The following is a 13,997-nucleotide window of genomic DNA, read 5'->3' on the forward strand; positions in this document are numbered from 1 at the left end:
AGGTTACCAGAGCATAGACAATAGTAATTAGGCTGATGGAAGGCACTCCAGGCCACTGAGGCCACCTGAGCCTCAAGCAACAGCAAAGGATCCAGGAGTACCCCCAAGCTGCTTCTCTGCTTCTTCAGAGGAAATGTAACCCCATCAAGAGCAGGCAATCTCCCACCCATCTGATCTAGGAAACCACCCACTAACAATGCCTCGGTCTTATCTGGATTGAGTTCCAGTTTGTTGGCTCTCATCCAGTCTGTTACTGAGGCAAGACGTGTCCAGCACTTCCACTGCCTCACCTGCAGATGTAAAGGAGAAATAGAGCTGAGTGTCATCAGCATACTGCTGACAATGTACTCCAAACCTCCGGATAACCCCACCCAGTGGTTTCATGAAGATGTTAAACAACATGGGGGATAGGATTGAGCCCTGAGGAACCCCACATTGAAGGTTCCATGGGGCTGAAAAGCATTCCCCAAGTAACACCCTCCGGGAACGACCATCCAAGTAGGGCTGGAACCACTGCAAAGCAGTGCCACCCACCCCTAGTTCGGAGAGTCGTTCCAGAAGGATACCATGGTATCGAAAGCCACTGAGAGGTCGAGAAGAATTAACAGGGACATGTTTCCCTTATTTCTCGAAAGAGGTCATCATACAGGGTGACCAAAAGCAGTTTCTGTGCCAAAATCCAGCCTAAACCCCATTAGAATCATAGAGTTGGAAGAGACCACAAGGGCCATCCAGTCCAACCCCCTGCCAAGCAGGAAACACCATCAAAGCATTCTTGACATATGCCTGTCAAGCCTCCGCTTAAAGACCTCCAAAGGAGACTCCACTACACTCCTTGGTAGCAAATTCCACTGCCGAACAGCTCTTACTGTCAGGAAGTTCTTCCTAATGTTTAGGTGGAATCTTCTTTCTTGTAGTTTGAATCCATTGCTCCGTGTCCGCTTCTCTGGAGCAGCAGGAAACAACCTTTCTCCCTCCTCTATATGACATCCTTTCATATATTTGAACATGGCTATCATATCACCCCTTAACCTTCTCTTCTCCAGGCTAAACATACCCAGCTCCCTAAGCTGTTCCTCATAAGGCATCGTTTCCAGGCCTTTGACCATTTTGGTTGCCCTCTTCTGGACACGTTCCAGCTTGTCTGTATCCTTCTTGAACTGTGGTGCCCAGAACTGGACACAGTACTCCAGGTGAGTTCTGACCAGAGCAGAATACAGTGGTACTATTACTTCCCTTGATCTAGATGCTATACTCCTATTGATGCAACCCAGAATTGCATTGGCTTTTTTAGCTGCTGCATCACACTGCTGACTCATGTCAAGTTTGTGGTCTACCAAGACTCCTAGATCCTTTTCACATGTACTGCTCTCAAGCCAGGTGTCACCCATCCTGTATTTGTGCCTTTCAATTTTTTTGCCCAAGTGTAGTAATTACATTTCTCCTTGTTAAAATTCATCTTGTTTGCTTTGGCCCAGTTGTCTAATCTATTAAGGTCATTTTGAAGTGTGATCCTGTCCTCTGGGGTATTAGCCACCCCTCCCAATTTGGTGTCATCTGCAAACTTGCTCAGGATGCCCTCAAGCCCATCATCCAAGTCATTGATAAAGATGTTGAATAAGACTGGGCCCAAGACAGAACCCTGTGGTACCCCACTAGTCACTACTCTCCAGGACCCTTTGGGTTCAGTCAGTCAGCCAGTTACAAATCCACTGAATGGCAGCATTGTCTAGCCTGCATCTTACCAGCTTCTTTACAAGAATATCATGGGGCACCTTGTCAAAGGCCTTGCTGAAATCAAGATAGGCTACATCCACAGCGTTCCCTTCATCTACCAGGCTTGTAATTCTGTCAAAAAATGAGATCAGATTAGTCTGACATGACTTATTTTTCAGAAACCCATGCTGACTTTTAGTGATCACAGCGTTTCTTTCTAGGTGCTCACAGACCGTTTGCTTAATGATCTGCTCTAGAATCTTTCCTGGTATTGATGTCAGGCTGACTGGGCGGTAATTGTTTGGGTCCTCTCTTTTCCCCTTTTTGAAAATAGGGACATTTGCCCTCCTCCAGTCTGCTGGAACTTCGCCTGTTCTCCAGGAATTTTCAAAGATTATTGCCAGTGGTTTTGAAATCACCTCTGCCAGTTCTTTTAGTACTCTTGGATGTAGTTCATCTGGCCCTGGAAACTTGAATACATCTAAACTAGCCAAGTATTCTTGTACTACCTCCTTACTTATTCTGGGCTGTGTTTCCCCTGCTGAATCATCTGCTCCATATTCTTCAGGTCGGGCATTGTTTTCTTTTTTTGGAGAAGATTGAGGCAAAGAAGGCATTGAGGAGTTCTGCCCTTTCTCTATCCCCTGTTCACATTTCACCATCTTCTCCTATAAGTGACCCCGATTGAAATGGATCCAGAAAATCATTTTCTTCCGAATAATATAGTATATGCAGAGACTGGTCTGCTAAGACAACCCAGTGAATTTATAGCAGAGGAAACATTTCAGATTTCTAAGTGTCTCCATGCACAAAAGCACATTTTAGCATACCGCTGCAACAACACAAAATATGGAATAGTCACCATGTGCCAGTTGGTTGTCAGTCATCTGCCTCTCAGTATGTAGTGAACCACAGATAATTTTAATTCTGGTTTTTGAAGTATTTCATTTGTATTTTACTGGTGTAATGGAATTTGATCTGTATTGCCATGACGTGGAGTTTACAATGTGCTGGATAAAATGAAGAACCCAATTAAAATGTTAATGTTTTTTAAAGAATGATAAAAATGGATCATACTTGGAACTACCCTTCTTCACCTGTTCAAATGTAGCACAGAGCACTGGGTGCATCTGTCTTAATTTTGGGGCTTAGGAAGGGGACAGGGGGCCCTAGGAGAACAGAAAAGGTAGGATAACAAGCAAGCTTTGAAGTCAAAAGTCTGTTTCTAAGAACAGGGTAAATGTATACCATACAAGGCAATTCTAAAGTACAGAACATCTTTAGCCATCTGGCCATAAATATTATTTCAGTTTACAATAAAAACAACATAGTTTATTTCTTCTTCTTCCACCTCAAATATAACTAGCAGGATGATACATATAGTAGATGCCCTTTTGTATAAAAGTAAACAAATAAAAATAAGATAAATAATTTCTCAGTCATAAGGGGAGTTAAAAAATGAAGTTATGGGTAATTTTCTGTTATAACAATGAAACAAGTTTATATAATAGAATTTAATGCTTGAGTTTTCTGCACATACTGTATGCACTTTTTAAAAATCCAACCACTTTTTCTAATTACCGGTACAGTATATGATTGCATAATATTTCTCCTTCCTGGAGTGGCTATGTGTGCCTCTACTACCATGGTAACTACTTTGCTTCTGATTGAGCCATATGGTGTTATTCCCCCTTTCCACGCTGATTATCATGTCTCATAATCTATTATAGCGAGTAAAGGAGTACAGAATGCTGTTTTAGGAGGACACTCTAGGAAGTTGCTTCTTTCTAAAATGGCAAAAAATGTTTACAGCTTGCAACTGCCTACAATTTTCTTTCAGCAAAGGTTTAGAATGAAATGCTAGTTAAATGTTATATATACCACCCAAAGTATACAGTAGGGGGAGCATCCGTTTGTAACCTTCTCTCGGGTGCATAGCATTTAGGTGTAGGAGGTAACTTTGAAGTGCTAAGAGCACTTTGAAACAAGCAGTTAACCACCTTCATATATGAGAAATGTACAGCCCCATAAGTACTGCACCACATGTTTTAATGTTCTGCAAGTGCTTAATTTTCCAGAGGTACTATTATTTTGAGAAGTGCAGCTGTCACGGTGATAAAGGTACCCCCAGTGGTTGTTCCTGCAATAAATTAGTAGTAAAGTGAAAATACAAAAGCACCAATGAGTGAAAGACAGAGGTGCTATGTGTCTCAGGTTCTCACATCCAGGAGACAGCCTGCCCTTAAACAGGGGTTACACCGCCCTGGAAGGAGCAGGTTCACAGTTTGGGGGTGCTCTTGGATTCAACACTTCACTGGAGGCTCAGGTGCCCTCGGTGGCTAGGAGTGCCTTTTTTCAACTCCAGCTGGTTCCCCAGCTACAACCCCTTTTGGACAGAACTAGCTTGGCCATTGTACTCCGTGCGCCAGTAACTTCTAGATTGGATAATTGCAAGGCGCTCTATGTAGGGCTACCCTTGAAGATGACTTGGAAACTTCAGCTGGTCCAAAATGCAGCAGCTAGATTACTGGCTAGGGTTCTGTTTATAACCCCTGTTTTAAAACAGCTGCACTGGTTGTCGATTTGTTTCCGAGCCCAATTCAAGGTGCTTACATTAGTGGTGAAAGCCCTAAATGACTCAGGCCCCCAATATTCGAAAGAACATATCCTTTCCTACAGATGCTCTTGAGTGCTGAGGAGGTCCTCTTGGTAGTTCCTCTACCCTCAGAGCTTCGGGGGAGTAGGGTATGACCTGGGCTTCATCCTGTTTCACAACACCTAAAACATGATAAACGAGACCGCAGATAGATGATGTCAATGCAAGTACTTATGATCTCAACTGATCCATTAGCTCAATAGCTTACAACCAACATTACAGAGCTCGGCATTCCTCCAAAGACTGCAGCTTATTTAGGAGCATTGGGTAGTATTCAGTTTTGTTCAGAGTAGACCCACTGAAATTAATGAACACGACTAAGGTCCATTAATTTTGATAGGTCTAAACTGAGTAAAGCTTAGGACCGTGAATACCATCCATTAAACTTCCCTGAACAGTCAAGTGCTGCCAAAGAAAAAACAAAAAAGGCAGGCAGGAGCTGTGCAAGCAAATTCTTAAAGAATCTTCATGCGGTAGCATGGCATTTTAGAACTGATGGCACTAAACACCTAAAAATCATCACCACAACATTCTTTCTTTCTCTGACAACCCACTTCACCTTTCCTCAACATGGTCATGATGGCTACTTGCCTGATAAACACAGAAGTGACATTCATAGACACTAAACCCATGTTGTGTCAGCAGAATGAAAAGAAGAAATGGAGCAGCAATTCCCTTACTGGAGAGAATAGAGCAGAGCCCAGGGAGAAAAAGAAAGGTATGATGAAGCTGCAGAATTGCAGCAGAGGAACAGAGAAGAGAAACAGCCCAAGACCATTGCACTTCTTCTGTGGTGATCTTTGTCATAACCCAGGTTGCTGCAGCTGCATTGCCACAAGTACATCTTACAGCCTAATTACTATCACCATATCAAAGCATTATGAATGCAAAGCTGCAGCGTCGCGGCATTTGGACAGAGCCGAGATACAGCCCAAAAAGTTGTGTGTCTCATTACCCAAACACTGCTGCAACTACTTTACCACAAGTACATCTTGCAGTGTTACTATATTATCAGCAAAAACATAAATCTAAGCTCATTACAAGGCTGCAGATTCTGTCCTTGGCTAACATTTCTAGCCAGTTGCAGCATTCAGTTCCTTGAGCACCAACTGCATTCACCTTGAATAACTTCAGTGGCTTATCTCAGGCACAGTTGCCAACCAGGTTAATGTGATAAAGGCTTTCTCCCCACACCCTTAAGACCAAGTGAAGTTTTTCCCTTGCCAAAGCTGAGGGATCAAGTGAGCTCACCAATCAGCAGTGTGTTGTGGAGGTTGTCAGCTCCTGTGGGAGAATGTTAAAACTACTGAATCATAATAAGAATTGACAATGTAAATGCAATACTTGACGGGAAGAATTGTAAGAGAGAAACAAGGGAAGTATACAACCCCTAGGGCAAAACTAAAATGGAAACACATCTTGCTTTCCCAGTTTTAAAATGTTAATTCTATGGGCTGACCAAACGGTCAGGGGTAACTTTACTTTACCTAAGGGACGTGGGTGGTACTGTGGTCTAAACCGCAGAGCCTAGGGCTTGCCAATCAGAAGGTTGGCGGTTCCAATCCCCATGATGGGGTGAGCTCCCGTTGCTCGGTCCCAGCTCCTGCCAACCTAGCAGTTCGAAAGCACGTCAAAGTGCAAGTAGATAAATAGGTACTGCTCGGGCAGGAAGGTAAACTGCATTTCCGTGCGCTACTTTGGTTCACCAGAAGCAGCTTTGTCAAGCTGGCCACATGACCCAGAAGCTGTCTGCAAATGTCAGCTCCCTTGGCCTATAAAGCGAGATGAGTGCGCAACCCCAGTCGTCCGCGACTGGACCAAACGATCAGGGGTAACTTTAACTTTACTTTACTATGGGCTGGCAAGTCTCTGGCTGCTGTTATTCAACCAGGAAGTTCATAATCAGCCCCCTATGTGCATGGATAGAAGCTACATCATCTGGTGCTCATAGTCCAAAAGAGCAGCATAGGGGAAATGCTTTTATGTTTATATAGAACACTACTTCCCAACATACCCCATGGTTTCTTTGGAGGCAAATGAGCTGTCTCTTGTTTATATAACATCACAGGCTAATTTGTGCTAGCCCAGTCACTAGATTTTTGTTTACCAGGGTTGATTCCTCACCTCCAACAGGCATTCATGGGAACTGGAAACAGATCTAATCTTTTCAGTGACCTCAATGGCGTTGGAGAATAAGACTCCATTGGCAGTGGTTTCGGAGCAGACAGCTAATGCTTTTAGCACAGATCTAACATTTCCTCATAGTGTTTTTCCCCCTTCAGTGTTTTCTATACAACTCCTTAGAAATCCTCAGGAAAAAACAAGCATTTTACAGTACTGTGCCTTTATTGCTAGTACATGGCAACAGGACAATAAAGATAGATGTAGCAAGAGGACAGAAGCACTTTGGATACCCAAATAGGGTTCTGCTGCCAAAAGAATGACTTCACTTTTCTGCAACCATTGGCAATTCACCAAAGAAATCATCCCAACAGTTTTGCTGAAATCCAGTGAATTTGTGAACCCCCTAATGATTTCTAGGCTACAGCACAGCAAAGGATTTTGGGAAGTTCTCCGCCTTATGAAAGAGCCTCAGAGATTCCTTGGCAGCTGAAAGTCAAAATTTGTCAAGTGTGGAGTAGCATGCAAAGGGCTTGTTCTTGCTACGGTAACTTGGCAACCATGGATCCTGCTTGCTCAGTCACAAATTACTTGCATTTATTAAATGGTTTAGGACCACCATGCATGAAGAACCATATCCTTCTGTTTGAACATGCTGGTCAAAAGAACATAAAAAAGTCAGCTGGATCAGGCCAGTGGCCCATCTAGTGCACCATTCTGTTCTCAGAGTGACCAACCAGATACCTGTGAGAAGCAACACAAGCAGGACCTGCGCACACAGCACACTGCCCACCTGTGATTCCCAGCAGTTGGTACCTGTATTCAGAAGTGTATTGACTCAATTGGAGGAGGTCCTGCTGTGTGTCCCAGCAAATTTGTGTAGAGATCCTTTGTCTACAACAGGGGTGGGACTTTTTTTAGCTCAAGGGCCTTATTTCTTTATGGGCAACTTTCCAGAAGACACATCATGCCAGTGGTTTACAGGGTCAGTGCCAATTATGAGTGGGGCAACAGATACAAATGGGTTGTCACATGGAAGATGGAGCAAGCTTGTTTTCTCCTGCTCTGGAAAGTAGGACCCGAACCAATGGTTTCAAGTGATAAGGAAGGAGATCCTGACTAAACACCAGGAAGAACTTTCTGACAAGATGCTGTTATGACAGTGGAATGGACTCCCTCATAATGGTGGACTCTCCCTCATCGGAGGTTTTTAAGCAAAGCTTGGATGGCCATCTGTCTTGTATGATCTAGCTGAGATTCCTGCATTGCGGACAGAGCCGTAGTGTGGGGGATGCCATGGCCCCACAATTTTGAGAGGGCGTGCAAACAGGCATGACCCCCAGGGTAGGAGAGTCGGGGGCAATACTGCTGCTCACCCTCCCTGGCTGCGAGGTGCCTCACACCCTGTGGCAAACATCCCACCTCGGCTGCTGATTGCAGGCGGTTAGACTAGATGGTCCTCTTCCAACTCTTCAGTTCTGTGATTCAATTAATTCTACATTAATAAAGTAGACAACATTTGACTCATGACCTCATCTCCCCCACCTTTCCGTTCCTTTCCATTTTAGTTTTTTGCTTGTTTGTCACAACCCTCTCCCCAAAACACAGATCTCTCCATTCGGGCAAGCATGAGGCATTGTCACAGTTCAAGGTTGCATTCCAGTCAGGCAAAAGCACCTAGGAATATGGAGCAGGGTGGGCGAGTTATGTAATCTGGGGGATGCTTGGAGGGCTGCATTTGGACTCTGGGCCTGAGATTCCCTGCCCATGATCCATGTGGCTAAGGCTGGTTCACATATAAGTGAACCATGGAATTGGACGGGACCCCAAGGGTCATTTTGTGGGGTGCCCTGGTTGCATGATATATTTAGCACTAGTACAAATGTGATACATTTGTCAATCCTTACATAAGAGTGAATTCCAGTTCTGCCTTGGCTCATATAAGGACTTTTGATGTAGAGATGCCTATATTAAGGAAACAGCTGCAGCCCCTGAAAACCTGCTGCAGAGGACGAGCCCAGAGTTAAGGTGGAGAATTCTGGAGAAAAGGGTTAGTGTCCAAACATCTTTGGCTGAGCTACCTGAGGTAATCCCATTCCACTCCAAAGTAGCAATGATCAACGTAGAAATTACAGTAGTTTCTCTCCCACTCTCCTCCTCCTCCTTGCTTGATTTATATGTGCCTGTGTGCTGGATACATGGGAAAACCTGCTTAAACTGAAAATTACCTTGGGGCACAGATCCATTAATTGTTTGACTGAGAAGTCATGCTGTAAACCACAAAGACCTTGTGGAAGTGATGCAAGGTTTGATCATTTCTCTACTCTGTTGATGGACACACGGTGATAGATTAGCAGGCTGGGCAGACAGACACACAATCCCCAACAATGGTGGCCTGAAAGCTGCATGGCATTGGTGTCTGCATCTTTCCCCTTCCTCTCCCCCCCCACCCCCGCCCCGGTGCAGTGGGGCTACTAATAGCTTGGCGGACGGGGAAACAGAAAACACAAGGGAAAGACTAACCACCCCATAGCACTGTTGCTCAGATCAAAACCAGATCCACTGTGCCCAGCTTTAAAGTTGTAAGTGGCCTCTCTACCAGGGCCGGATTTAGGTTTGATGAGCCCCTAAGCTACTGAAGGTAATGGGGCCCTTTATATGTCCAGTTGTCCTTTGTCAACAACAAATTGTCGCTGTTGTTTGTGTTGAATATATGCTATATGGTAATTTATGGACCTAACAGGTATCTAAAGCCATTTGCACTTAACAAAATATGTATTTTATCAAAGTAATTGTTGAACTTATCTTATATTTTGGAAATGTACATCCAGGGGTTTTTTCCTTTAATTTTTTTTTGGGGGGGGCCCTCCAAGAGAGTGGGGCCCTAAGCTATAGCTTGTTTAGCTTATACGGCACTGCAGTTTCTGCCCAATTCTCAACCCCACTGGAAGTGTTCGGGCAGCAGAGAGCCTCTGCTCTCTATCCAGACAACAAAGCAGGGAAGAACCAACAAGTCTTGGCACGAAAGCTGCAGCTCTGTCTGAAAAGGCATTACAGTATTCAGCCCCCCCATATACGCCATTTGCCAACCTCCTAAGTGGAATCAGATCACCCTTGATGCACCCCTCACTCTGGTTCCATAGCTTGCAGTTAACTATTCTCTCCAAAGGAACTCCTCCACGCCAGTCCTCTCAATGGCCTCCCCAGGCTTTGCTCTCCAGCTGGAAGCCGAAGCCATGCTTGGAGGAACATGCCAGGTGTCCCTTGCTGGTGAACCTGAAAAGGCTCCCTAGAGGGTGTGCGCCCTGATCGGAGACTGCCCTCATTCCTAAGGCAAATGGCATGAAGGCGTGTCAAGAGACCTGCAAAAGGGGGCGGGGAGAGGAAGGTTTGCAGAGGAAATGCAGAGTTAAAGAAAAGCAGGGAGGATGTCCATCGTTAAGGCTGGGATGGATGGATGACTTGTGGCTCTGCAGATGTTGGCCCCCAGCTGTCAGCAGTCCCAGTCAGCATGGCCAATAGCCACAAGGTGGTGAGGACTGCAGCCAAGAAAAAACTGAGGGCCACAGGCTTCCCGCTGCAGTATGAAGAGAACCACAATGCATGCTTCTGTACACTAGGTGCAGAGAAAAACAGTGCAACCATTCCTAGCTTCCCACCCCACTCCCAGCTAAGGCAGCTGAGAATGGTACCCCATATGTCAGTGTTGTAATGAGATCCAATGGTGTCTGCACATGGAATGGCTGGGGAGCAAAATATCTTGGGCCAGGTGTGGATGGTAAATGCTGCATCTACTGTTCTCTCCTTACAGTTGCAATGCCGCTATTTTGTCCTTGCTTTATCTGAGAAGCAAACCAACATGAAGTACTCAATGAGTCTAGGAGGATGAGATCAACAATATATCATCATATATACAGCTGAGGTTTTCCCTCCCAGTTAACCACAGCTAAAAATAAAGGCAATCCATTTCAAGGAATGCTCCCTGGAAAGCTTATGTGCTAGGTGTCAGCCCTCTGGTGGCACTGAAAATACTTGCACTTGCCTACGGGGAGAGTGCTGCCTCCGAAAAACTCGGCTTTCAAGTAGGGCCAGCATCACCAAGAGGATTTTGACTTTTTGAAAACCTCTCCCACTTCACACATACACACAGTATGTATGTCCCAAATTGCACCCCCTCCTAACTTATGATGGAGAGAAGTAATTAATGGGAAAGAGACCTATCAATTATTATTAGCCAGGATGGCTAAAAATAAAACTGCTGTGGGTCCCATGCAGCCCAAGGCTAACTGTGGTGTATTAGCAGTATCATCTAACATGTTCCTATTCTGATATGCATTGGTATTTACCAGGCATTCCTGTCTCCATTACTGAAAGCCGATCATTGGAATGCTAATACTGAAGTCAATACATTCCCCAGGGCAGGCAGTATGATTCCAACATTAATGCAATGTGCTATCCTACACATGTAAATTATTAGTGTGTCTCAGGCAGGAACCACTGACAATGTGCAGTTGCTTCCCCTCATATTGTATTTGCTTTTGTCCTTAACCTTTCTCTCAGGCTCTTCTTTTGTTTGAGCTTGGAGACTGTTTTTTCAAGCACAGCACACAAGGTAATGAATTGAGCAAGAACTGCTTCATAAATCACGAAGTGCTACACACACTGCAATGTTTGAAGCAGCAGCAGCAGCAGCATGCATCTACAGTGGTACCTCTACTTACGAATAACTCTACTTATGAACAGAGCTCCGCCCACCATCTTGGATGTGGTTTAAATAGGATTTTTTCTACTTACGAATTTTTAGATAGGGTTGCTTCAACTTACAATTTTTTTCTCCCAATGCATTCCTATGGGATTCGACTAAAAAAAAATTTCGACTTACGAATGTGCGTTCGGAATGCATTAAATTCGTAAGTAGAGGTACCACTGTATTTCATCTTAAGCATGCATGTATACACACACCCTTGGGAGCCGGAACCAAATATAACTCATGGCCATATGGACAGTGGAAAAGGTATATACAACTCCAAGCCAAGTCTTACAGCAAGTGCGTGCACATAACACATACTATGACCATTTACTTGGAAGTGTTCCAATGAATTCATGGGAGTTACTCCCATGAAGTGTAATGTCCTTAAGATAGCACAAAGCACTGTGAGTGGCTGGTGGGAAGTGTAGCATGGGCAGAGGTTTCCCCACCTCTGATCTGTGTGTAGGAAAGCCACCTCCTCATTTGGTGTCTTAAACTGCACTGCATTAGTGCTTTCAAGTTAGAAATTGTACCAATAAAATCTCAAAATAGTTTTGGGTTTAGTTCTTTGTGGTTGTACCTCAGTCACTCAAGTACTTTGCCTGGCTGGAATGTGTTTTTGAAATGTGACATTTGCCCGCTTAGGTTTAGGTACGTGTGTGTGTGTGTCTGCATAGAAACCTGACTTCCGTGCATGACTGCAATGTAGTTTATGGTACAAGATTAGAGTCACATCCATTGCTTTGCCCACTTTTGACTCTGCCCTCACCCACCACCTTGATTGGCATGGGACCATGAAAGGCTTCTCTGTGCAATCAATTGCAGTACCCAACTCTCATGCCTTTTCTCAAGACGTTTCTGTTAAGGGATTTTTCATTTCATTTCTCAATCAGCACATTACAATATTTTGTATTTGGATACATGCAATTCTTCCCTGAGAAAGAGCACTGTTAGTCATGGATACACAAGTGTTACAAGCACCTTCTGGGAATGACCTGTGATGGAATGAGTGAGATGTTTCCTCTTGCCTACTCCATTTTGTGACCTTTTAAACATTTTAACACTTGGAACAATTCAGCTCCAGTGCCAGTACCCTCATCTAACCATGTTGCTGTTGTCTTTAGTGTAGCAAAAACATCAAGACAAATTTCCCTATCCCAGCCCAGCAAAAAAAATACATTTTTTTGTAAACCGGGGGAAAGCAGCTGTACAGTTCCCAGTCTACAGCACTTGTGTGAGTGTCATGCACAGGTTGAAATATGGTTGGCATAAGCACTGACCAACTCTTAAGGAAAGGTCCTAAACGTACTACGTGAACAGCACAAACCTTCTTTTGCTACGCTCTAACCACCAATTGTATACCACATTAGTATTAAAAACTATTATTCTTGAACCACCTTCGTTGAGAATCAACTTATTTCCCAATTACAATTGACAATGAATACCCGAAAGGATTTACCTCTAATAAGAAAGAGCTGCAGAACAGAAAGGGATGGGGAAGATTTTATTAAATATTCCAGATGCCATTTCCCATTCTGTGCTGGGCACTTAAGAGAAGTGCATGGTCTTTTAGAGATTATGTGGTAAATAAAAACAAAACAGGTTACAGATCCTAGGCATTTAGGCAATGCTTATGACAGTAGGATTCACTATGCATTTTCATTAATATCTTCATTTTTAATTTTAAAATCTTAAAAATTCTCCATCTTTAAAGATTACGAGTTAACTCTGATACTGTGTTTGTTGTGCACTGTTTGTGACATTAAATACATAACACTGTGTAATATACATTAGCATGTAATAGAGGAAATCCCTCTACAAAACTTAACTAAATACCAATTTCAGCCCACATTTTAGTATTTTTTTCATCACTGATAGTAGCAATGAAATCCATGGTCCCACAGTCTCCAGGCTAGGAACCTGAAATATTTTTGACAAACAATAATTGCATTGCTTGAAGCAGCAGGCAGCAGTCAGAGCCTTTATTCAACCTCAACGATGGTCATTAAAATGGGCCATGGTCTTAAGGGATCAATTAAGATTACCTTAGCACCCAGTAAATATTACACTAGTTGTTTTAATGAATTATCTGCTATAATTTCCAATTAATGCATTGTATACGTATTGCCCTTTACATTGAATTGGGGAAGGAGGTTAGAGAGACTGAGCATATAAAAGGAATTGTAATTTAAGAGGAAACAAGTGCATTTGTGTGTTCACATGTTATTACAAAAGATGGTATTAAGCCATATTCCTTCCAGTGTTAAACTAGAAAGTGCTCGTGTTTTTGTAATATAATACTTGTAATTACAAACATATGTGCCCCCCCAAAAGCCACTTAGCAACTTTTTATCAACTGAACAAACTTCATAGATAGCTAAGTTTACATATGAAAATTTGAGTTAGAGCAAATACGAAGGTATATTATACAGAGTCAGACCAGTATTTTCTATTCTGGCAACAGATCTCAGATAGAGGTCTCACGGTTTGAGTTCCTTTAACTAGATGTCTCTATTATACCTGGGACTTTCTGCATACAATGCATATCCTTGATCATGTAACTATGGATCCTGCCCATAGTTGTGAACTACACAGCATCACAATTAATGTAAATCTGGGACTAGGAGTAGAATCCCAGCCTCCTGAAATCTATGGTGAAAACAGAAGCTATTCCTATCTCAAACTTGAGCAGTTGGGCAGCCATGCACATTTGCAGGCACAAAAACAGAGCAGATAAGTTGTTTACTTTCCTCA

General features: G+C 43.4%; 1 protein-coding gene across 1 annotated transcript in view; it reads right to left on the minus strand.

Annotated features, from left to right (window-relative positions):
• Window positions 1-3,026: 3,026 nt before the first annotated feature.
• Window positions 3,027-13,997, minus strand: part of NUDT3 (nudix hydrolase 3) — a 44,152-nt gene continuing 33,181 nt past the window's right edge. The window contains exon 5 of the mRNA XM_088674190.1: window positions 3,027-4,494. Coding sequence (XP_088530316.1) covers window positions 4,355-4,494 — 140 coding nt within the window. The 3' untranslated portion in view covers window positions 3,027-4,354. The remainder of the gene's footprint in view (window positions 4,495-13,997) is intronic.

This window comes from Zootoca vivipara, chromosome 7 (genome assembly GCF_965207765.1).
Source record: "Zootoca vivipara chromosome 7, rZooViv2.hap1.1, whole genome shotgun sequence".
NCBI lineage: Eukaryota > Metazoa > Chordata > Lepidosauria > Squamata > Lacertidae > Zootoca > Zootoca vivipara.